This window comes from Cricetulus griseus, chromosome 2, assembly GCF_003668045.3.
Source record: "Cricetulus griseus strain 17A/GY chromosome 2, alternate assembly CriGri-PICRH-1.0, whole genome shotgun sequence".
NCBI lineage: Eukaryota > Metazoa > Chordata > Mammalia > Rodentia > Cricetidae > Cricetulus > Cricetulus griseus.
The window spans coordinates 243136907-243160322 of record NC_048595.1 but is presented as its reverse complement, the minus strand read 5'-3'; the positions used below and the strand labels follow the sequence as shown (position 1 = coordinate 243160322).

Here is a 23416-nt window from a genome sequence, read left to right as displayed (position 1 = left end):
GACAGGACATTCTCTAGAAGCTTGGTGGCTAGCCAGCCTTGCATACCAACAATGAATCAGAGTGACCCTTATCTCAAACAAGGTGAAAGGTAAGAATGACAACCCAAGAATAGGCACACAGATATATTCTCTTTTGTACACACACAGCACACAGCAACACCATACTGTACTGATCACTGAGTCCCTGCTCTCCTTTTCAAAGAGGCACAATTTGTTTTAGAAGACACAATTATAATAGTGCTGCGGGCTATCCTCCATTGAGAGATTTCCTTTTTTATTTAAAAGTTGCCCTTTGCTTCACTAAGTGGTATAATATCTAATTATTTTGCTGTTATTGAAAGAGAACTTTTAGTATTAAACTAAACGCATTTTCAAAAGAGAGGCTTTCTGGTTAGCTATTCAATGATCTGGTAGCTGCACCATCAGGGCTTGAACCATCTTCTCTGGGAGTCTGTTGGAGTCTCGGGGATAGGGCCTAACTGGATACTTGTAAGTAATTCATTTTGTTCAAATCACTAGATTTGAAAATTGGGCTAAGGAGAGAACTTTGTTGGTTTTGTGGTTGTTTGTTGGAACTGCTGCAACAGAGAGCCGAAGACTGGAGCACTTAAAGAGAACTTTTTATTGTCTCATGATTCTGGGGGCCTGGAAATTCAACATGTTAGCAGGTTCACTTCCTCCGGAGGCCCCTCTCCTTGTTGTAGATGGCCATCTTCTTCAGTGTTCAAACAGGCTTCACCCAATACTTGCCTTTGCCCTGAATCTCTCCTGAGGACATCAGGCATATTGGAATAAAATTCATGCTACTGACTTCATGTTACCTCTTTTAAATATCCCATTTCCCCCAAACAGTCACATTCTGAGGTCGTGGGAGTTGGGACTTCAGTTTAAGAATTAAAGGGACATCAGGGCAGTGGTGGCACACACCTTTAATTCCAGCACTCGGGAAGCAGAGGCAGGTGGATCTCTCTGAGTTGGAGGTCAGCCTGGGCTACTGTGCAGGTTCCAGGACAGCCTGGGAAATCTGAAGCTTAACTGAGTAAGATGTATTCCATAATGAGGTGGTAAGACTCAGACCTCTTGTAAATATATGTTATGATAGCTTGACATGCCTTTTAACCACAATTTTTATTTCTTCTGAATAATGCATGTGTGACTCTTATTTGGTCCAACAGCTCAGTTCTAAGAGAAACCAGTGCTCAAAGTTCTATTAATTTTCCTGAGATGGATCTGGGATGCATATGCCATCTAAAGAAAAAGGCTGTTCAACGGAGGAACCCTGTCTTAAAAAGCCAAAAACATAAGAAGGATAAGAAGAAAGAAAAGAAAAAGGCATTTTATTCACTTACACCAGAGGCAAACAGAACTTCTCTTCATCCACTAACTTTAAATTAGTCCAAATAAAATAGAGAATGTAAAAATTCTATTAACATAAGTAATGCACAATAGGTGTGATGATCATCACTATTACCATCAGCCAGTGTGTTATGAGGTCTGAGGAAGCACCAGACACCCAGTCCTTCTCATACACCCTCCCAAACAGAGTGACTGTTAACACAGGTCCAGATGTCGGCTTCAGGCTAAACAAACGCCCATCACTTGACACCTGGTTAAAACACAGAAAAGGAGATAAGGTCTATTGAAGCTATGAAAATCCCACAGTACTCTAACTAAGTAAAAGAAATAGCTTAAACTGGTGGCCCGCTTTTGTTCTTCAAATATTTAAAATGTTGCAGGGGGTAAGAAACTTTGAAGTGACAGAACCAACACTGGTTCATTTCTTATTGGTGCCAGACAATGTACTTGTCTCTGAAGCATGCCATGAATTAGTTAGCATGACAAAACCGGGGTAGTGGTTTCTAATCCAGCCCTTCCAGACCCATGAAGAAGAGTGGGCAAAGGTGGGGTTTGTACTGCATCTATTCCTGTCACCGGCTCCCCACAGCCCATCGCCTCCCACAGTGCACCTTCTCCCCTGCAATCACTCCTGTGGACTGCACGGTCAGGGAAGAATGCGGTTTGGAGGACATCCTGGGTTATGAAGCAAGCCATTGTTTGTGGGCTTTGGAGGTTCTCCTTCTTGAGAACAACCACTATTGAACTGTCTCTCCTTCAGCTGTTCCTTCCCTCTTTTCCAGTAATCTTCCTGGACATTAAGCCCTAGGCCATCACTAACTGGCTTCACGGTGAGATGGGTCCTGAACCATCCAAGCATCACTCAATCTTCTCCCTACTCAACAGACCTTGAACAGCCCAGCCTCCTCTGTATAGTGCCCTCAATAAGCTTTATTTATTTATTTTTAGGGGCAAAAAGAATATGCAGATTATATTAATTTTCAGGTAAGAAATCCAGTCTGCTCAGAGTCTTTCACAATCCTCAAGACAATATCACCCTTTCCAGATGGAGATATTTATATTTGGAAGAATCTGGGTTAAGTTTTGATGTCAAGATGCCTCCTCTTTTAAGTTAATTGGCTACATCAAGCCAAGATTGTTACCTGAAACTCCCCAGGTGCAAGCTTGACTTCGCTCAGCAACACCTCGGGGAAGACATACTGGGTTCCAAACGTGCCACTGAGGGAGAACATTTCAAACCTGGTGGAAGCCATGTCCACTGAACTACCACAGGTGCGTAAATCGGTGGTTTTACATTTCAGCAGAGTACAGATCTACAAGAGAAGTACAAATGGAGATGAATGTGGAATTAGCTTCATCCAATCACTCTACAATGCAGCCAGGTATCAAAATGCCATCCTTTATGCCATGATATGTTCACTTGCTAATTACACCTTAAAAGTGTGTGAAGATGTTTGCATTCACTCGTTAATGCGATACTATCTACTCTTTAAGAAAGTGAAGTCATCAGCTATGGTGGCATATGCCTTTAATCTTAGCTCTCTGGAGGCTGAGGCAGAAGGACCAAGTGTTCAAAACTAATATGAACTACATAGTCAGGGCCACATAATAAGAACCAATTTTTATAACAATAATGAAAGGAAGGCAAAAGAAGTTGAAATACCCTGCTTTAGAAAACTGCCTCTGCACCTTTTTTTTTTTTTTTTTTTTAAGATTCATTGCTTGTGTACAGTGTTCTGTCTGCACATATGTCTGAGTCCCAGAAAAGGACACCAGATCTCATTATAGATGATTGTTAGCCACCATGTGGTTGCTGGGAATTGAACTCAGGGCCTGTGGAAGAGCAGGCAGTGCTCTTAACGACTGAGCAATCTTTCCAGCCCCCTGCCTCTGCATCTTTAGCTGGCAAAATGTTTCTTCCTCCTTAGAGTCATCTGGTTTATTGCTGAATAACTAATGTGCTTAATTATAAAGTATGTTAGTCCTCAGTGCTTCCTGTAATGTACTGTCAAAGAAATCAACCATAGATATTTAGGACTATGAAGGATACCTTTATATTCCCTTTCGTCTCACAAGCAGCAGCTCTAGAAACTTCCCTGGATCTCCAGATTGAATTAAATTCAGCAACTTGATACTCTTCCAGCCAAATGTACACACTCCACTCTATCACATGTCAGTCCCTGAGAAACTACTTACTCACATGGCTTTCTATGCCACTAGGCACTGTATTTCCCAAGTGGATGGCTTGCAATATCACCTTTACAACATTAACACTGTTAGACATCTAGTACATACTTCGTGCTCAAATGCCATTTGTGAAAATGAACATTGCTGGCATGTTTACACAGTAAGCAAAACGTCACCCAGTGGGCACAGTTCGAGCATCCAGGGCTGTCAGTCTCAAGTATGTAAATCTTGTGGCCTGTTGTGACTTGGATGAAGCCTAACAGAGGATGTTCTGGGCTGAGGAGTGGCAAAGTTCCTGCAGATGTGGCAAGCATCCTCTATGGCAAAGAGAGCAACCAAAAAGTGCTATTGAAAGGTGAGCAGGTGGGAGCCACCTTAAATCAAGGAATGAAATTTTATAAACATGTAGAGAGATTCTATAGATGCTTGAAATTTGGGGTAAATGCCAGAAGCATCTCAATATACAGAATCCCAGAACATGTCTAAGTAGAGGATACAGAGACCACATATCAAGACTTCCTGGGTCTTCTATATTCAAGCATTTGATTTGTCAATTAACAGCTTAGTGAGGAATTTTCAGCAAGTAGGTCATATAATCAGAAAAAGCACTGTAATTTATTTTGTAGTAATATAAGGAATACATTAGATAGAGCAGAAACTGGCAATAAATAGTCCTATTAGGAGAGCCCAGTATTTGAGTGGGATAGGCTAACAGCCAGATCAAGGAATTAAAATGCATTTTGTAATAGGTGCCTCCATCCTGCTAAAGACTGGGAGATACCTGCATCCTTCCTAAGTCCCTGCTAAGGACTTGGAGATGCCTGCATCCCAGCCATAAACCACTCTAGAAACTGTCTCAGGGGCAACTCCATCTATACTAAGCAGTGAGTGCATAGTTGATTTTAAGTTCTTTATAAAGCAAGACGGACATTGATGAGCACACAGAAAGCACCTAAGCTTGTCCAGGCAAGACATACATCCCAGGTTCTGCATTTTCCTTTATCTGTATTTTGAATAATTTTAATATTTGTGTTGCCACTTCTCCGCTGCCTCTGCATTCACTCCTCTCTCCAAGTCCCAACCTGTACTTCTTTAGATGATGAACACTGCCACGGAGGGGTAAGCAAAATAAACATTTTCCTCCTTTTAGTGGTTTGAATAAGAATGGCCCCCAAAGGCTCATGGATTTAAATGCTTGGGCACCAGGGAGTGACACTATTTGAAAGGATTAGGAGGTGGGGCTTTTTTGGGTGAAATGTGTCACTGGGGGTGGACTTTGAGGTTCCAAAAGCCCAAACCAGGTCCAGTGTCTCTCTCTCTGCTGCTGCAGATCTGGATGCAGAACTCTCAGCTACTATGGCTGCCTTCATGCTGACATTCTCCCTGCAGGAGGATAATAGACTAAACCTCTGAAACTGTATGCAAGATCCAATTAAATGCTTTCTTTATAAGAGTTGCTTTGGTCATGGAATCTCTTCAGTGACAGAGCAGTGACCAAGACACGTCTCAGCTTGCTTTTGATGATGGAGTTTCATCCCAGTAATAGAAACCCTAACTGGAATATTTCCTTTATGTATACAATACGGAAAACAATCTTCCATTGATTGCCTATGTGACACTCATTCTTTCCCGGCTGTGTGCATCTGATTGAGAAATTCTCCTGACAGTGCCATTACCTGCAGATGATACTGGCCTTCCACGGTGTGCAACCCATCAAATGCCCCCAGGGCATAAACTTCATCAGCTCGCTTCTCAGACATCTGGTAGCTTAGATGACAGCAGAGATCATTCTGGCAAACAGTGTGATTTCCTGAGATTCCTTTGAGCTCCACAAAGGTAAACTCATCAAAGAAAACGACACTCTGAAATTCCTCGTTTCCTGTCGAGGGTACTTCTATACTGCTGGCATAAGAAGTCCAGTTCACCACGGAGCGACCTGGGTGGGACTCCAGCTTCGCTAGAACAAGTTTTCCCTCGTTGGTTTTCCTGTCATAGTGAAAGGCCTTTGGAGAGTTGGGGGCATAGATGCCACTTCCTGGAGATACCGTTGGAAACAGGAAAATAAGAGACTTTGTGTTTGTCACCTCTATCTAAGACTCATCGTTTTCCCCTCTCTAAGCAATGTATTTCACTAATTTTTGTAATGCATGCTGACCAGGAACAAAGACAAGAGGAAATCCATACATAGAACATGACAATAAAGACATTTAAAAAGAAAGGGGGCACATTGAATAATATTAAGTAAATCTGCCAAATGAAGGCATGTTTTATTTTGGTGTTTATCATTTTATTTCCTTTGGGTTTTTAAATTGTTTTTGTTTTTTGTTTGTTTGTTTTAAGACAGCATCTCTCTATGTAGTCCAGGCTGGTCTCCAACTCCCTATGTAGCCCAGGTTGACTATGAACTTGGGATTTTCCAGCCTTCGTGTCTCCAGTGCTGAGAATACAGCTGGCCACCACCACACCCAGCTACAAAGTGGTTTCGATAAGGATTGGAAGGACAGCACATCACCAACTAAACAGTCAAAATGAGAAGTTGGGCTGGAGAGATGGCTCAGTGGTGAGGGCTCTGGCTGCCCTTCCACAGGACCAGGATTCAATTTCCAGCACCTACTTGGTGGCTCACAACTACTTGTAACTCCGGCTTCAGGGGATCTGATTGATCCTCCAAAGGTATGGCACCCATGCATGCAAAATACCTATGTATAAAATATACAAGTCTTTAATTGGTACTTCCTATAAAAGAGAGACTATATTAGCCTTAAAAAATAGGAGTTGCGGGCTGGAGAGATGGCTCAGCGTTTAAGAGCACTCACTGACTGCTCTTCCAGAGGTCCTGAGTTCAATTCCCCGGCAACCACATGGTGGCTCACAACCACCTTGAATGAGATCTGGTGCCCTCTGCTGGCCTGCAGGCAGAAGACTGTATACATAATAAATAAATAAAACCTTAAAAAAAAAAAAAAATAGGAGTTGACATCTGACATGTGGTGGCATGGGCAGAGAAGAGATGCCCTCCCCCATCTCCCTGATCATCAATGCCTGAGACAGGTGGAGGAGCTGGCACTGGGGTCATAAGTCAGGGAGGGCTCTCCCCACCCCTCAACAACTGCAACACTCTGGAGAGTGGCCCCTGTATTTTGCCTGGGCAACATAATAGAGCTGGCCCTGACGGTGTAAGGGTGGGTAAGCCGGCCCTAGGGGCGGGGCGTGAAAGCCGGAGAACTGGCCCCACCCCTCACTCCTGAAGTGAAGTATCACAGCAGTGCTGGAGGGCTCACCCCGGTGGTGAGGACAGGGAGAACTGGTGGGCTGAGCAACCTTGTAGCTGCCCAGGCCTAGAACCAGGGTTCGGACTTGGCCCATCCCAATATCCACCCCATTTCATTTATGATCTGCTGGAGCACCTGAAGGGACCCATCCTGCAGACCCAAAGCTGCAGGATCTCCACAGCACAGGATGCCCAAGAAGAGTCCTAATGAGGGCCCAGCATTGATAGAAACCAGAGGCCACAAACCAGACTGATGACTCTTTGAAATGAACCCTTGCAAATAAAAATATATGGACAAAGGGGTTTCCTGCATGACTCACTGTGTCACACTGCCATTCCCATGATGAGATTTTTGTTTTGTTTTGTTTTTGTTTTTCGAGACAGGGTTTGTCTGTGTAGCTTTGGAGCCTATCCTGGCACTTGCTCTGGAGACCAGGCTGGCCTCGAACTCATAGAGATCCGCCTGCCTCTGCCTCCCGAGTGCTGGGATTAAAGGCGTGCGCCACTAACGTCCGACCCCATGAGATTTTTAATGCGCCCTTTTTTCCCTTAAATTTTGTTTTATTGGGGGGGAGGATTCAGGGATGGAGGGTAGATGTAAAGGGATGGGGAAATTAATGGGACCAAGATACATGATGTAAAAGACACACAAAAAAATAGGAATTGAAAAATAAACGATGTATAAACTATTTTTAAATGTTCTTTCTAAATAAAGTTTAAGGACAACATTTTACTTACCTGTCATTCTCCTCAAGGGACTATGTATATTGGCTGCAAGGAAATTGACCCCCATGCCCATAGCCCACGCTGAGTGGAATTCAATGGCTGCCAAATGAGGCAGAACATCCATCCAAGCGGTTGGGAACAGTATGGTGTCCACCTGCAACTTGGTCACCAGGGTTACAGCAGGATCATGGAAGAGTATATCAAAGCATGTGAAGATGCCAAACTTTCCAAATGGGGTGTTGAACGTCACCAACTCGGGCTCCGTGGGTGCATTGAATTGTTCTTCGCCCATGAAAAGGTTTTGCTGTGGTTAACAAGCAATGCAGAGGACATTGTTACTCTACATGTAAAATGTGTTCATTCAGTGGTGCACGCTTCATCTGTGACCAGTCTTTATGGAAGAGAAGCACCTTAGAAAACCAGAGCCTCTCTAGTAGAATGCAGCCAGCAACTCCCCTCACAGCACTGATGGTGAGCATGGGTGCACTTGTCTACATAGACAGTCTTGAATCTTACAAAGTAGGTGAAACAGATAACTGTTGAAAAAACACCTCGCTATGTGCAAAGACCTTCACACCTTCCTCAGAACTAAATCTGTCCCATAAGGCCTTCCTAATTCTCCTTTGACCCATTACCTCAGGAGAGTTTCGAAAGTCAAAACTCAGAAGATGATAGAGTAAGTAGTCAATGAAGATAGATCCAGGTGACTCCCACCTACCCCCATGACATAGTCCCAGGTTGCTGAATGCCCTGGGAATGCACTGGGTCTCCTTTATAGGAACTGGTTACATCTAAATACTACTTTCTGTGTTGTTACTACTCTCCCTCTAAAGATCATTTATTGTTGTGAATACTAATTGTTCTCCTCACTTTTATTCTATAGTCATTTAATTAACAAATTAATTAATCAATCAATATTACCTTATGGTATCGTGCAACCAGTTTTCCCAGGGAATCAAACACCACATTAGTGTTGTACTGGAAACGCCCATCAGGAGGACACTGAGGGTCACTAGTGTTGCATGGCTTCTTGTCCCCCATGTTTGCCACAACATAGATTGAATTGTTCTTGGCCAAGCAGCTGAGTCTTTCCTGTACAGGGGTGTAGCCAAATCTGTAATATGTCCATTGGGAGAGAATTTTAAAAATCTTCATTAGCTTTTAACAAAAATCTATGGTTTGGTATATACAACCATGCCAACTGACAGGTAGGCAAAAAATTAAGACAAGAGGCTTCAGAGGACACCAATAGTGGTAATTTGGTAGTAGAACATTATTCTGAGGTTAAGAGACCATCCATGCATATTTTTGAATCACAACATGTATCAAATCTATAATTATACATGTAGTTATATATTCATTTTTAAATGTCTGCAGCATAGTCTGGATATTATAAAGCAAAATTTTCCACATTCAGTTCATGAAACCAGACCTAATAGAAGAAGCACTATTCATGAATCAAAACTTCGAATCAGAGGAAGCTGGAAAGATAGCAGAACAGAGAGAACACTCGGGAATGTGAAGCCCTACCTGGACAACACTTGCACTGCAGAATCTGCGCTATTTTGGAACTCTGTAGTCCGTTCAAAAGCCCAGATGATAAACGGTAGTTGATTTCTTTAATTCTGTTCTAATTAGCATTGGCTACCCATCTCCCAAGCCTAGCCTTGCAGCAGGAAGCTGTCCTTTCTCAGAGCATCTTGCAGACAGCTTGGGCAACAAGGACTCTGGGCTCTAAATGTCAAGGTCCTTATCTAAATACTTGCTTCAAAACACAGGGATACAGACAAAGAGAAAGTAATTTTTGTACTCATGCTCCAATATTTAAAACCTGCTCTTGCTGGTAGAATTGACTACCAGGGCATAAGAGATCACCTCCCTCTCTCATTTTGAAGAGAAGACACAGCAAACCTTGGGGAAAATAAGAATCTTCAGATTGAAACATTCAACCACCAACAAAGGATCATAAGACATACAAAGAAACTAAGGATAAGAAGATGGAGCTAGGTGTGGTGGCATGTCTTTAATCCCAGAATCAGCAGTCATATAGTTAATACAAATTTGAGAGCAAGTATGAAAGTAGAATTCTGTTGCTGAAAATGGTAGATCGGGGTAAGCTTCATTCTCTTGTCCCCACAAACCTGAAAAGTTTCAACTTGTGCCTTGAGAGAAAAGATAGAGATGAGGGTTAGGGATAGATCTCAGTTGGTAGAGTGCTTGCCTAACAGCGTAGAATGCTTGATGTACAGGATTCTCTCCCCAGCACTGAATACACTGGGTATGGTGACATATGCTGTAATCCCTGAGATCCCTGCACCAGGACAGTAAGGCAGCAGACAGAAGTTTAGGTCATTCTTAGTCACATAATAAACTTAGTGCCACTGTGGAATTCATGAAATTCTGTCTTAAGCAAAAGTTCAGCCTAGAGGTGGTGGTGCACATCTATAATCTCAGCACTTGGAGGCAGAGGCAGGAGGCTCTCTGTGAACTGAGGCCAGCCTGGTCTACAGAGTGAGATTCAGGACAGCCAGGGTATACAGAGAAACCTCATCTCAAAAAGATAGTTGTGGTGGCATATGACTTTAATTCCAGCAGATGCACTCAGATCTCTCTGAGTTCAAAACCAGTCTGGGGGCTGGAGAGATGGCTCAGAGGTTAAGAGCTCCGACTGCTCTTCCAGAGGTCCTGAGTTCAATTCCCAGCAACCACATGGTGACTCACGACCATCCATTATGAAATCTGGTACCCTCTTCTGGTGTGCAGATATACATGGAAGCAGAACGTTGTATACATAATAAATAAATAAAATCTTTAAAAATAAATAAATAAATAATTTTAAAAAAAAAACAGTCTGGACTATATAATGAGATCCAGAAGAGCCAGGGGTACTCAATCTAAAAAACAAACAAAAAGTTGAGAAATATAGAAAGACATATCGAGATAAGAAGCATAAGAGATAAGATAAAATAAAACAATTATAGATGTGTCAGCACTCACACAGGCAAGCAGAGCTCTGTGAGGACAGCCTGCTACAAGTTCCAGCAAGCTCTAGGCCAGCCAGGGGTGCATAGTGAGACCCTAAAGAATGTTAGATGTATCAAGGAAGTAAGACTGAACCCTAAAACACTCACCAAAAGTAGTGAAGGTAAGCCCTCTCTATCCCCTACTCTGATAAAAGGATGGAAAATAAGATGACCAGAAGCAAAAACAGAAAAATCAAAATTTTGAATGATACACCAACAAACTGTGAAAGCAGATACTGAGGAATTAATCCCACTGTCTGAGACGCCACAAATTATGCTGGGGCAAGGAGACAGCAGACCTGAGAGAAAGAAATTCTACAATAAGCCACTTGATCAGAAAAGTAGAAAATACGAATACCAAACTCCAAAGCCCGATTCCCCACCCACTGAGAGATGGTATCTGGAGAAGAGAATCGTGTAAACTGAAATTCATAGAGCACACCTAGGTTATGATGGGGATTGCAGGTACCCTGAGCTCTGATAAGAGAAAAAATTCCAATTGCAAAGCAGGCCTTGCCTTCAGTTAAGGTTGCTTCTGGAGTTGATAATCTTGGAGTAGTGCTGGGAAATATGACTGGTGCCCTGAGCATACAGACTGATGGTTCAGGTATTAAACGATACGCCAGGTGGGTAGTGATTGCACATACACTTAATCCCAGTACTCAGGAGTCAGAGGCAAGAGGATCTCTGAGTTTGAGGTCAGCCTGGTCTACAGAGTAAGTTCCAGGACAGCCAGGGCTTCCCAGAAAAATCCTGTCTCAAAAAAACCAAAACAGCAACAACAACAATAATAATAATAATAATAAATTAACAAATAAATAAGCCATATACCATAGCCCCAGGCCAGAGGGGAGGGATGGCACTTTAACCCTATTACAACCAGTCCCTCTATGAGTCTGCAAACACTTTAACTGAAACAATAAGGGAGGGTTTTTGTTTATTTTTTTGAATCCAACAACTTAATTCCAGTTGCACAGATGCCAAATGGAAAATACAGGATACATGAAAAAAGAAAACAATGTGAAAATCACCAATCCCACAGAAATGGACTCCAAAGAGAAAGGCCAAACAATGAACATAAGGGCATTGTTATAGGGGTGTTGAACAGAATTAAAGTCACAGAATTCTAAATGGCAACAGGGAACATAATTCAAGAGGACATAGACTGCTGATCTGAGAGCATAAAGAGCTAAATGAAATAAATAAGGAAGGCACTACAAGACATAAAAGAGGATATGAAAGCCCTAGCAGCAGACTGAATCAAGTGGAAGACAGAATATCAAAGCTTGAAGACAAAAGGATGAATCAAGACACCCAGAAAACAATAAATAAAAATAAGAAGAAAATACAGGCAGAACATGCAATACACAAGTGACATCATTAAAAGGCCAAATTTATGCATAGACACAGAAATAATAAAAGACAAATTAAGGGCATAAGAAATATATTTATAAAATCACAGCAGAGAAGATAGATAGATGGCTCGGTGGTTAACTACTTATTGCATGTAAAAGACCTGGGTTCAGTTCCTAGCACCTATATGGTTGCTCACAACCATTCATAGCTCCAATTCTAGGGCATCCAATACTTCCACATCCACACTTCTGACCTGACATGCATGTGATCTACATATATACATGAAGGCAACACTCATGCACATAAAATAAATAAATCTTTTTTTTTTAAATCATAGCAGGATAGTTCGTAAAACTAAGGAAAGAGGTGGCCACCTGAATGCATAGACCAACACAGAAGACAAGAAGAAGGCCTCCCTATATGATAGCAGAGTTAACATACTAAGTATAGGGAACAAAGAAAACATTTGGAAAGCCACAGAGAAATATCAAGGCACATATAAAGACAAATCTATCAGAATAATGGCAGTTTTCTAAAAATTCAAAAAAAAATACCAAAATGTCATGGAGCAATGAACTTCAAGTTTTGAAAGAAAATTAACTGTCCACACTGAGTACTATATGCAGCAAAGCCACACTTCATAACTGAGAGAGAAAGAAAAACTTACATGCTAGCCAAACTGAAAGGAAGCCATGGCCATTAAGGCAGCCCTACAGAAGAGTCTTGAAGGAATTTTACACACCGAAGGGAGATAAACTTGCCTGTGAATTTACAGTGAAGAATAAACCACACTAGATCAGAATATAAACAAAGGAGGATTAGGAAAAGTGGGGAGTATCAAACATTTTAACAAGAACTCGAAGAAGCCATTCTGATCGAGGTAACCCAATCACAAAAAAGACAAACGTGATATGTACTCACTCATATGTGGATATTAGACATTAGAGTAAGGGATTACCAGCCTACAATCCACACTGCCAGAGAAACTAGTAAACAAGGAGGACCCTAAAAGAGACAAACTTTGTCCCCTGGAGAAGGGGAAAGGGTCACCATCCCCTGAGCAAATTGAGAGCATGGGAAGAGGGGGGAGGGAGCTATGAGAATGAGAAGGGAAGAAGAGGAAGGATGCAGAGGTCATGAGGGAGCAGAAAGGTTGAGTCAGGTGTAGATTAGAAGAAAGGATATGTGATAGGTAGGGTTTTAGTTGGGTAGTGGTGGGGGGGAAGGGAGGGAGAAGGGAACTGGGATTGTCATATAAATCAATCTTGTTTGTAATTCAAATAAAAAAAATTTAAAAAACATTTTAACAAGAAAAATGACAGTAATGAATTCATATCTTTGAATAATAACTCCGAATCAAAATGATCTAAACTCTCGGGAAGACACAGACCAGCAATTTAAATTAAATATTAGGGGACCCGTCTACATACTTCCAAGAAACACCTCAGATGGCTGTAGTGATCCTCACCTGGAATCCCAAAGCTTGGGAGGCAGTGGCAGGTGGGTCTCTGAGTTCAAGCCAGCCTGATCTGTATATCAAACTCTAGACCAGCCAAAGTGTTATAGTGAGACTCTACCTCAAGAAAAACAAAAACAGACAAAAAAAAACAAAAAACAAAAAACAAAAAAAACAGGAAGACGAAAACTTCCTAAACAAGGACATTCATCACTCTCTGCTTCCTGGCTGCAGGAGCCATGTGGCCACAGGTCTCACCCTCTTGCCATGCAGGGTCTTTCCTGCCATGATAGACTGTACCCACTCTGACTGCAATCCAGAATAAACTACTACTCCCTCCCTTCCTTCCTTCCTTCCTTCCTTCCTTCCTTCCTTGCTTCCTTCCTTCCTCCCTCCCTCCCTCCCTCCCTCCCTCCCTCCCTCCCTCCCTCCCTTCCTGAAATTGCTCCTAACTAGATATTTTGCTGGAGCAATGAGAAAAATAGCTTTTACTGAAGGGGAAAAAAAGGCATTGCAAGCCAGGCAGTGGTGGTGCACGCCTTTAATCCCAGCAATCAGGAGGCAGAGGCAGGCGGATCTCTGTGAGTTCAAGACCAGCCTGGTCTATAAGAGCTAGTTCCAGGACAGCCTCCAAAGCCACAGAGAACCCCTGTCTCGAAAAACCAAGAGAGAGAGAGAGAGAGAGAGAGAGAGAGAGGCATTGCAATGCAAGCAAAGAAACCAGGGGGAAAGGCAGACACAGGCATGCTTAATATCTTGGGTCATGTCCCCTGCTAACTGCCTCTAAGCCCATAAGCAAGTTATATGCGATCATGTTCCAGGCTAAAAACATTCACACTGGGTAAGATTCCCTTCGACACTAGGAACTAGAAATAGATGTTAGAGCATTGATTGGTAGTCTCAGAATTTATGTTCATTTCCCTGATAAATATATTCATAGGTGATGAAAAGTAAACCAAACTAAGCTGATTGTGGTTTTGTATACCACAGCACAAGGTACTACTTAAAGATGGTGAAACTTGACTGGGTTAAAACTAAGAAAAGGAAGGTGTGTCCTTGGGGGATGTGTTACTGAATAGATACTAGAACCCTGGCCCCTTCCACTTCTTTGTTTTTCTTTCTTTCTGACTACTCTGAAGACTGTTCTGCCACGCTTTGCCACCATGGTGTTGTCGTAGGCCTAAAGAAACTGGGCCAGACAGATGAGCACGGATTAAAGCCTCTGAAACTGACTCTCCTTTCAAGTTGGTTGTCTCAGCTGATTTGTGACAGACAACAGCAGCATTCTGGCCAACACATGACCAGCTTGATGTTTCCGACGCCCTTTTCCCAGATAAGACAAGTAGAGGTTCATAATTGAATTTTTCATGATTTTTTTGCATTTGAGGATTTCTTCTATGTATACAGTAAAATCTGATCATATCTACCCTTCCCCTCCCAACAGCCCACCCCACATCTTCCCCTACCAGGTCCCTTCATGTACTGTTTCCTCACCTGTTAGCATTATCACAGGGGATCCAGTTCACTTGAGGGTCTGGGATATCCTCCAAATATGGGTAGATAGTATCCCTGGTAAACTGCACCCCATATATGCCATCTTCTGGAGTCACAATAATATGTGCGCCCTGTTAGAAACAGACAGTTAAAAATGGTCCTCAAACAGGCTAGCAATTAGGGGTGGGCTGCAAGAAGAATCGGAAATTACGTGGCAAGCTGGGCTTGGTAGAGGAGTTCAGTGAACGGAGGCTAGCCTCTACTACATAGCAAGCTCAAGCAGTCAGAACTTCATAGAGAGATCTCATCTCAAAAAAAAGGAGGGGGCCAAATGACTATTTGAGCACTTTTTATCTTACTCTTCTGCTTCCTCCATTTTTCTTTTTCCATGCTTTTCTGTTTGTTTGCTTGTTTGTTTGTTTGTTTTGTTTTGAGACAGGATCTCATGTACCCCAGCCTGGCCTCAAACTCACTGTATAGTTTAGAATAACCTTCAATTCCTGATTCTCCTGCCTCTACCTCCCAAGTGCTCAGATTGTATATGTGTATATATGCATCTGGCTTTCCCAAGCACTTTAATTTCCTAATCCTCCCATTATCACATTGGTGACTTTTTTTTTTTTTTTTTTTTTTTTGGTTTTTCGAGACAGGGTTTCTCTGTGTAGCTTTGGAGCCTATCCTGGCACTCTACCCTACAAACCAGAGCACAAACATTCACTGAAACTATATAGTCTAAAAGCAATTGCAGGGGGTGTGGCTGGAGAGATAGCTCCAGGCTAAGAACAGAGCTGTTCTCCCAGAGGATCCAGGTTCAAATCCCAGCCCTCACATGGTTGCTCACAACCCCCTGGAACTCTACTTCCAGAAGATCCAATGCCTTCTTCTGCCCTCTGTGGGGACCAGGCACACACCTGATACCCACAGAAACACACAGGCAAAACACTCATACACATAAAATAAAGAAATCTTTTTCCAAAGAAGAAGAAGAAGGAAAAGAGGAGGAGGAGGAGGAGGAGGAGGAGGAGGAGGAGGAGGAGGAGGAGGAGGAGGAGGAGCAACAGGCTTCTGGTCCTTGTTATACTTTACCCTCCATGTTTAGCAGAAAATGAAAACAAAAATGTTCAATATATAATCAGTTCCTCAAAGCCTTGCTTAAATAATGAGCAAAATATTATTTTCAAACTTTGTTGCCTCCATTTGTTAGGGATATGAAATAGTGTCTTTAATAATTTTGAGGTGAAAGGATTCTAATAAAACAAAGCACCTTGGCTATGCTAGTATTGTAGGTGAAACCGACCCAGGCAGTAACCCGGTGCCCTGCGAATCACCACCACCCCTCCCACGCACTCCCAGGCACTCCTAGGCTCTCCCACGCCCCCATCCCTCTCAGGACTTGATGCTATGCAAAGATGGGAGAGGGTACCTGCTTTGCTGCAGACTCGATCGCTCCTTCCAGAAGATCCAGATTCCGATTCATTAGTGCCAGTGCCTCACTGTGAGACACCGGTAATGAAGTGTCACTAGGCAGGATCACAGCATGCTCGTAAACGGCTGCAACAAAAGTGTCCAGAGAACTGACTTGTAAAACACAGAAGACAGAAAGCACCGCACAAGCCAGCCACGGAGACACACTCATGCTGCTTAAGTCCAAAGACCGCTGAAAACCAAAGCGGGGCTTGCTATTTGAATAAACAAACCACGAGTCACGTGTTCCCCAGACCTTGGGATCTTCAAAATAAATTTAAAAGGTTAATCTTAAGAAAACTTTGTCCCTGAAAGCAACAGTTCCAGAAATGTCCTTGGTTCTCTAGTCAGAAAAACCCAAGGGAACGATGGTTACTTATCTTTTCCTGAGCGAGCCCCACCCATTGCCTGGAGGTCACACGTGAGGGTGGGTGGGGCTGCAGGTCCAGTCCCTATGGTGAAAAGCTTTGGAACTGTTTTACAGGGTAAATGTGGGTAATATCCATGCCCCAATTTCAGCCCATCTCCAGAATGACTTTAGAATTATCCCTTCTTCAGAGAGGATGGCACAAGAGCTTTGATCAGGGCTCTGTGGAAAGCTATTTCTTTGACTGGGTGGATAACTAACATTCCAATCCACCCAAGACCTGAGAGTTTTTCCAGCTGAGTGTGTCAATAACCTGGCCAAAGGATCACCCCTCAGGGAGGCACATTTGCTTTAAACCAAGCTAAAGAGACAAAAAGAATAATTGTTTCTTCGAGAAATAATGTGCTAACTGCCTGTCCCCAAAGGCTGTTGTTCCAAAGCCACCTCAAGTTCTGTTTGCACAACCTGTCTTTCTGACTCAGAACGGCGTGACTTCTCTCTCTCTCTCTCTCTCTCTCTCTCTCTCTCTCTCTCTCTCTCTCTCTCTTTTTCTTCTTTCTGCTCTTTCAGATGCTGGCCAAAGCCAAGGCTGCCTATTGAACTTGTTGCCAACCTCCAAGGCTAATTCAAACAGCCTGGCTTTGGCTCTTCCTCCTCTGGGCAGCTTCTGATATTTATAGTTTGCCTGCCCTCAGGTCTTCACCTTTAATTCCAGCAGTCAGTAGGCAGAAGGCAGGCATATCTCTGTGAGTTCAAGGCCAGCCTGGTCTTCAGAATGAGTTCCAGTACAGCCAGAGCTATGTAATGAGACCCTGTCTCCAAAAAGTAAGAAGGAAGGAAGGAAGGAAGGAAGGAAGGAAGGAAGGAAGGAAGGAAGAAAAGAAAGAAAGAAAACATTTCACCCTCGCATTATTCCAAGAGAATGAAAGACCTTCTCCCTTAGGAACAAGTAAGGGATCATGTGGAAGGTACATAGGACCATCTCCTGGCAACATACCACAAATTGAGCATTGTGAATCACTCAGGTGTACCGCCTCCTGGTAGCAAGGTTGACCTCTACTCAAGGCTGTGAGAAGGGACATGCTCCTGTCTGTCCTTGGTGTGGATATGACTGTCTTCTTCCCTAGTTTCCAGGTGGTTAAGCATGTGTGTCCAAACGTGTTCTTTTCATAAGAGCACCGGGTAGTAGATGTGGTGCCTACTCCACTCCAGTTTGACCTCAATTTAACCCTATGTATCTTAAATCCCATTTCTAAATAGAGCAACATGGTCACATCCCAAGGAGCTGCATTTCCACACAGGACTTTTCAGAACTCCTATGTTGCACAATTTCAACATGTCTAAATGGCATAAAGAGTCGCCAGCTTGACAACTTTGAAGTTTTTAAGCCATCTCCATGTGAGCACTTGAATTTCAGTCACACAGTTAAGTTCCAGTTCAGTCAGACTAATGTTGACTTCTGGTGGGGTTTCCCTGGCCAGGTGGGTAGGAAACTACATACTTTGCAAAGAGAGAAGAAAATTGGCAAGCAACTGCTGTAGCTATGATTGCTCCTTCTGAGAACTCTGGAGATCCAGTAGCAGGTAGAAAACAGCACAAGCTGTTACGTAACTGTTTCTGAGGTATAAGTTGAAGCCAGAATGAATTACCAAGGAGTCATTCCTAGACCCATTAAAGTTCAAAAAAAAATTTTTTTTTGAGTGGGTGTCACTACGTAGCAAGCCTTACCTGGCCTGGAATTCACAGAGATCCATCTGCCTCTGCCTCCCACGTGTGTGCACCACCACACCTGACTCAAAATATTTTGAAAAGGATCTCCCACTGAGGTGTCCAAACTGTGTGATGGTTAGCAAGGATCTCACCACAGGGAAAAAAAAAAAAAGAACCTAACTGTCGGGAACTCCCTAAGAGCCTTGAGAATTAGGTCACAGACCAGTCTGTAGCCCTCTGAATTGGAGAGAAAGGCAGAGGAGACAAAAGCTTTCCAGAGCAGAGCCTGATGCCAGAGCCAGCCCTTAAGAAACAACACTGCCTGTGGTGGGAGAATAGACCAAAGTGTGCTGCAGAGCCTCTTGACAGTGAAAACTCTGCAGGGAATAAAGAGACCTCATCTTTTTGTCAGGGTGAGTTCTGTCTCCAGGAGCCATACCAGGTTTTCCTGACAAATGGATCAAAAATCCCCTACAGAGGAATTCCTGCCACAAGGAGCTTCGAAGGAGAGAGTGTAATGAGTTCATCTTTTGTTTGTTTGTTTATTTGTTTTTGTTTTTGTTTTCCAGACAAGGTTTCTCTGTGTAGCCTTGGAGCCTGTCCTGAAACTTGCTCTGTAGACCAGGCTAGCCTCGAACTCACAGAGATCCCCCCGCCTCTGCCTCCTGAGTGTTGTGACTAAAAGCGGGCGCCACCAACACCCGGCTAGTTCATCTTTCAAAGGGCCCAGAACCTTCCACTTTTATTCTCCTTAACAAAATCTTCAAAACCCTAGTGCACACCTTTAATCCAGCCAGCGCTTGGGAGGCAGAGGCAAGTGGATCTGAGTTTCAGACCAGCCTGCTCTACACAGTGAGTTCCACAACAGCCAGGGCTACATAGAGAGACCCTGTCTCCAAAACAAAAACAAAAGGCTTCAAGGAAAAGTGTCTCACTAGAGGCTAATCTACCTGGAGAATCCTCTAACCTCCTCTCCCTGGTTCTTGTCTCAGTGGTCAACAGGAGGGAAATGGATGGGGGCTCTTACAAAGCAAAGAAGATTGAGGAGAGGCTTTGTGAAAGGCTGAGGCTGTACCACAGGACTAGAGAATGCTTGCTTCCCAAAGCCCTGCATGCCCCAACATATCAAACTGACATTCCTGGTCTATAACATAACTAGACAAGAGCAAAGCTTCAAAGTCAACACTGAAGCTCTTGGGCGTCATGAGCTGGACCTGAATTCGAGATATGCCAGCAGCCTCTATTCAACTCCTCTGCTGGCTCTTTGGATACCTAGTGTCTGTGATAGGCCCTGTGATCAGTTCTTCCATTGCCTGCTACACTGCTACAGAGACCATCTCTAGCAAAATGACTAAGTGCAGAGAAAAGCCTTGGTGGAAACCTCCAGACTTCAGCGAACTGACCTACTACACCTTCTTCTTCTTCTTCTTCTTCTTCTTCTTCTTCGTCGTCGTCGTCGTCGTCGTCGTCGTCATCGTCGTCGTCGTCTTCATGTGCATTTGTGTTTTGCCATCATGTATATGTACACGAGGGCATTGGGTACCCTGTTACTGGTGTTATAGACAGTTGTGAGCTACCATGTGAGTGCTGGGAATTGAACCTGAGTCCTCTGGAGAATAGCCGGAGCTCTTAACCATTGAGCCATCATCTCTCCAGCCCCAGCACATTACTTCTTGAGGAGAAAATGGACATCACTCCCTAGAATGGGAACAAGATGCTGCTAGCCTGGAAGTGGCAGCACACACCAATCATCCAGGTACTTGGTTGGTAGGCATAGGCAGGAGGTTCCCAAGTTTGAGAACAACCTAAACCGCATGGTAAAACTCCACTGAGGCGGGGGCAGGGGAGGGAGGAGGGAAGGAAGGAAGGAAGGAAGAAAGAAAAAAGAAAGAGGCTTGTACTCCCCTGGTCTTTGCTGAGAAAACAGTGATGACATTAACCCAGACAGCAGGTCCTAAAAGGATCTCAGAACCTATTCCTAACCCTGTAAGCAAACGAAACCATAAACTTGAAATCAAGAACTGAGTGGGGTTAACACTTCCACCTGCACTCTGAACTTGCAGAGCAACGTGTACAGGTGTGCACGATTATGATGAGATTAGACACATGCCTCTGTGTCCCTGCTAAGAATACGTAGATGCTAGTCATAACTTCAGAGCAATCCTCTGATTAACTTCAATGTGGTCCATAAAGTTGTTTGTTTTGTAGGAATATATTTTTGACTTTTGTAATGGTGCTGGGGACCAAACCCAGAGCCTCATGCATGCTGTATAAGTGGTCTACCATTGAGCTACATCTGGCTACCTCTGTAATTTTCATTTTTGCCACTAAAAGTTATATGTTCTTGTCAAAGGACAAAATGACAATTAGTTTTAAAAGGTCTTTGTTAATTTTGTTTTTAGTTCTGGCATCAGCCAATGCTTCATCCCATGAAAATTCACTTCTTATGGCCTGAGCAGAAAACTTCTGGGGGTTGGGGCTAGGAAACTAATAAAGATGGAGGGGGTAATTTGTTTTTTGTTCTGCTTTGTTTTTTCCATTTTTTCAAGAAAGAGTTTCTTTGTGTCACCCTGGCTGTCCTGGAACTTACTCCACAGACCACGTTGGCCTCAAACTCAGAGATCTGCCTGCCTCTGCCTCCGGAGTGCTGGGATTAAAGGTGTGAGCCACTAGGGCAGAATCTTGCAAACCTCATCATTTGTGTATAAACTGAGGACATGGTATGGTTAAGCCGGAGGTGTTTATTGTAGAGATGAGGGAGGGAACAGTCAGGCAACTGGAACAGTCCAGAGCAAAGAAGCAAGTCACCCGCACCAGTCCTGGCAAAGCTCATCACTTGTAAGTCCTGGTAAATCGGGTGAAAACCACATGACTGTAGTTAATGTGTTGGGGTGGTGGGGGAATGAAAAGCATGGGAAGTGAAGGAAAAGTGCAAGGTGATTTCAAGGAGTTGTCAGTTGTTTTGTCATGGTGAGCAAGAGCTGAGAAATGAGGCGTGGCAATGCACACCTTTAATCCTAGTGCTTCCGAGGCAGAGGCCGGCTGATTTCTGTGAGTTCAAGGCTAGGCTGTCTATGTAATGGAGCTGTATATAGCTAGGGCTATATAATGAGACCCTGTTTCTAAAAGGACAAACAAAAGAGCTGAGAAGTGACAGTGAGGTCTGGGTGTGAAGCCCCCTTTAATAAAGAGCCAGCAGAAGTCTGCCTACATGATTGTGTACATAACAGGGTACAGGATATTGAGAAAGTTTTGGTCACCATGACAGCCTCCAGACAGCTGTCTAGCGGTCAAGGAAGTAGTCTAGAAGGACCTCACATGAGTCCAGAAGAAAGGAAAATGACCATGATTCACATGGACAAAGGAACTTAAGCCTTGGTTTCTTGCCATCTTTAGAGCTGAGGATCATATGGCTCTTGCAGAAAGAACCTAAGAAAGATAGGACAAGGGAGTCCAAAAGCATTTTCTAGTGCCAATTGTTGCTGACTTTTGGTAAGTTACAGTGGGTAGAAATAAACACCCAAGAAAGTCTAGAAATGCAGTGTCATTTTTTGTGGTGATAAAAGATGTCTCTGAACTCAATGAACCTCATCTGCCATCTCACAACCCAGATAATTTACCTGCTGTCAGTTGAGCAAAAGCCCATAACTCTTCGCAAAGTTAATCAATGACCAACCTGAATAAGGACTCTCAGGACAAGGAAAAATGGGCTAAAGGTTTTTAGGGGAAAGGTGAGGTGACCCTCAGGAAATTCTGGGCAAGAACAGGCCACAATAAATCCCCGAATATTACAAGGTAGCTTCCTGAGGATTGAGTAAATTTAGATTCAGGAAATGAAAGGGTTCTGAAGGGAATAATTTGTTTATTTCTTCAAGTTATGTAGCTTGTAGACTACAATAACAAGACAACGGAGCCATTTGCATAGCCACAAAGCATCCATAGTTACTTGACGAGTGCCCCTGTTCTTTAATGGCAATGACTTTTTGTCTATACAAAACTCACTCTGCACATTTACAAATGATGTATGTTAGGACTCATGACAGTGAAGGAAGGATGGATTGGTGAATAGATGAGTAATAAATCAGAAAGAAAGGAAGAGTAGAGAGAGCGAGAGAGAAAGGGAGGGGTTAATTATAAAACAGTGGCTCACACAGTTATGGCTACTGAGAAGAATCATGATCTGCTGTCTAAAAGCTGGAGACTATGAAGGCCAGAAGCATAGTTGGAAGGCCTAACACCTGGAATTCTCATGGTGTTGATTTAAGTCCAGGTCTAAAGGCCTGAGCACCAGACAGTAGATCTTATATCCCAGCTCACAGAAGCAGAAAATCCTGCTTGCAATACATCTGCCTTTTTGTTCTATTCAGACATTCCAGAGGCTGGCTGACAGCTAGTGATAAGGTGATTTTACTGCTAACTATGACCAGGTGTATTTGCGCTCACTGTTTAGAGGCCACAGTCCATCGTAGCTGGGAAGACAAGGTGATAGAACCAGCCTATGTCATGTAGGACCATGAGGCCACCTGCTCACATTTCGTCAGACAGGAAAGCACACATTGCTCAGGTGAGAAGTGGGGTGGGGTTATAACCCTCACCCATCCCCAATCCCCTATCTCTGTGAACCATTTGGCCATGTCCTGTCTCCTAACAGTGCTACAACCACACAAAACATTACCACCTGCCGAGAACTCAGTTAAAACAAGTAAGTTGGGGTGTAGTGTATTGTATACCCAAACCGCAGCATCCACCTACACATTTGCTTAACTCAGCCTATCAATTCTTTTGTTGTTGTATTTGAGAGAAAGTCTCATGTAGCCCAGGCCAGCCTCAAACTTGCTCTGTGTAGCCATGGATGCCCTGGAACTCTTTATCTTCTTGCCTTACTTCCTAGTGCTAGAATTTGGTATTGTACCAAATGTCAGCCCATTGGTTCTAATGCTTTTTCTTCTTTTGTTTTATTTTTCAGATTTACATACAAAGTACTGGGTTTCGTCATGGCATCTTTA

General features: G+C 43.3%; 1 protein-coding gene across 1 annotated transcript; it reads right to left on the bottom strand.

Annotated features, from left to right (window-relative positions):
* Positions 1-1310: 1310 nt before the first annotated feature.
* Vnn1 (vanin 1) lies at positions 1311-16749 on the bottom strand. Its single transcript, XM_027402920.2, has 7 exons — positions 16293-16749; positions 14870-15000; positions 8462-8654; positions 7553-7844; positions 5220-5578; positions 2499-2669; positions 1311-1606 (listed from the first exon to the last, which is right to left on the bottom strand). The coding sequence occupies exons 1-7, from the start codon at positions 16503-16505 to the stop codon at positions 1427-1429; spliced, it is 1539 nt and encodes a 512-aa protein (XP_027258721.1). The 5' UTR covers positions 16506-16749; the 3' UTR covers positions 1311-1426.
* Between the last annotated feature and the right edge of the window lie 6667 nt (positions 16750-23416).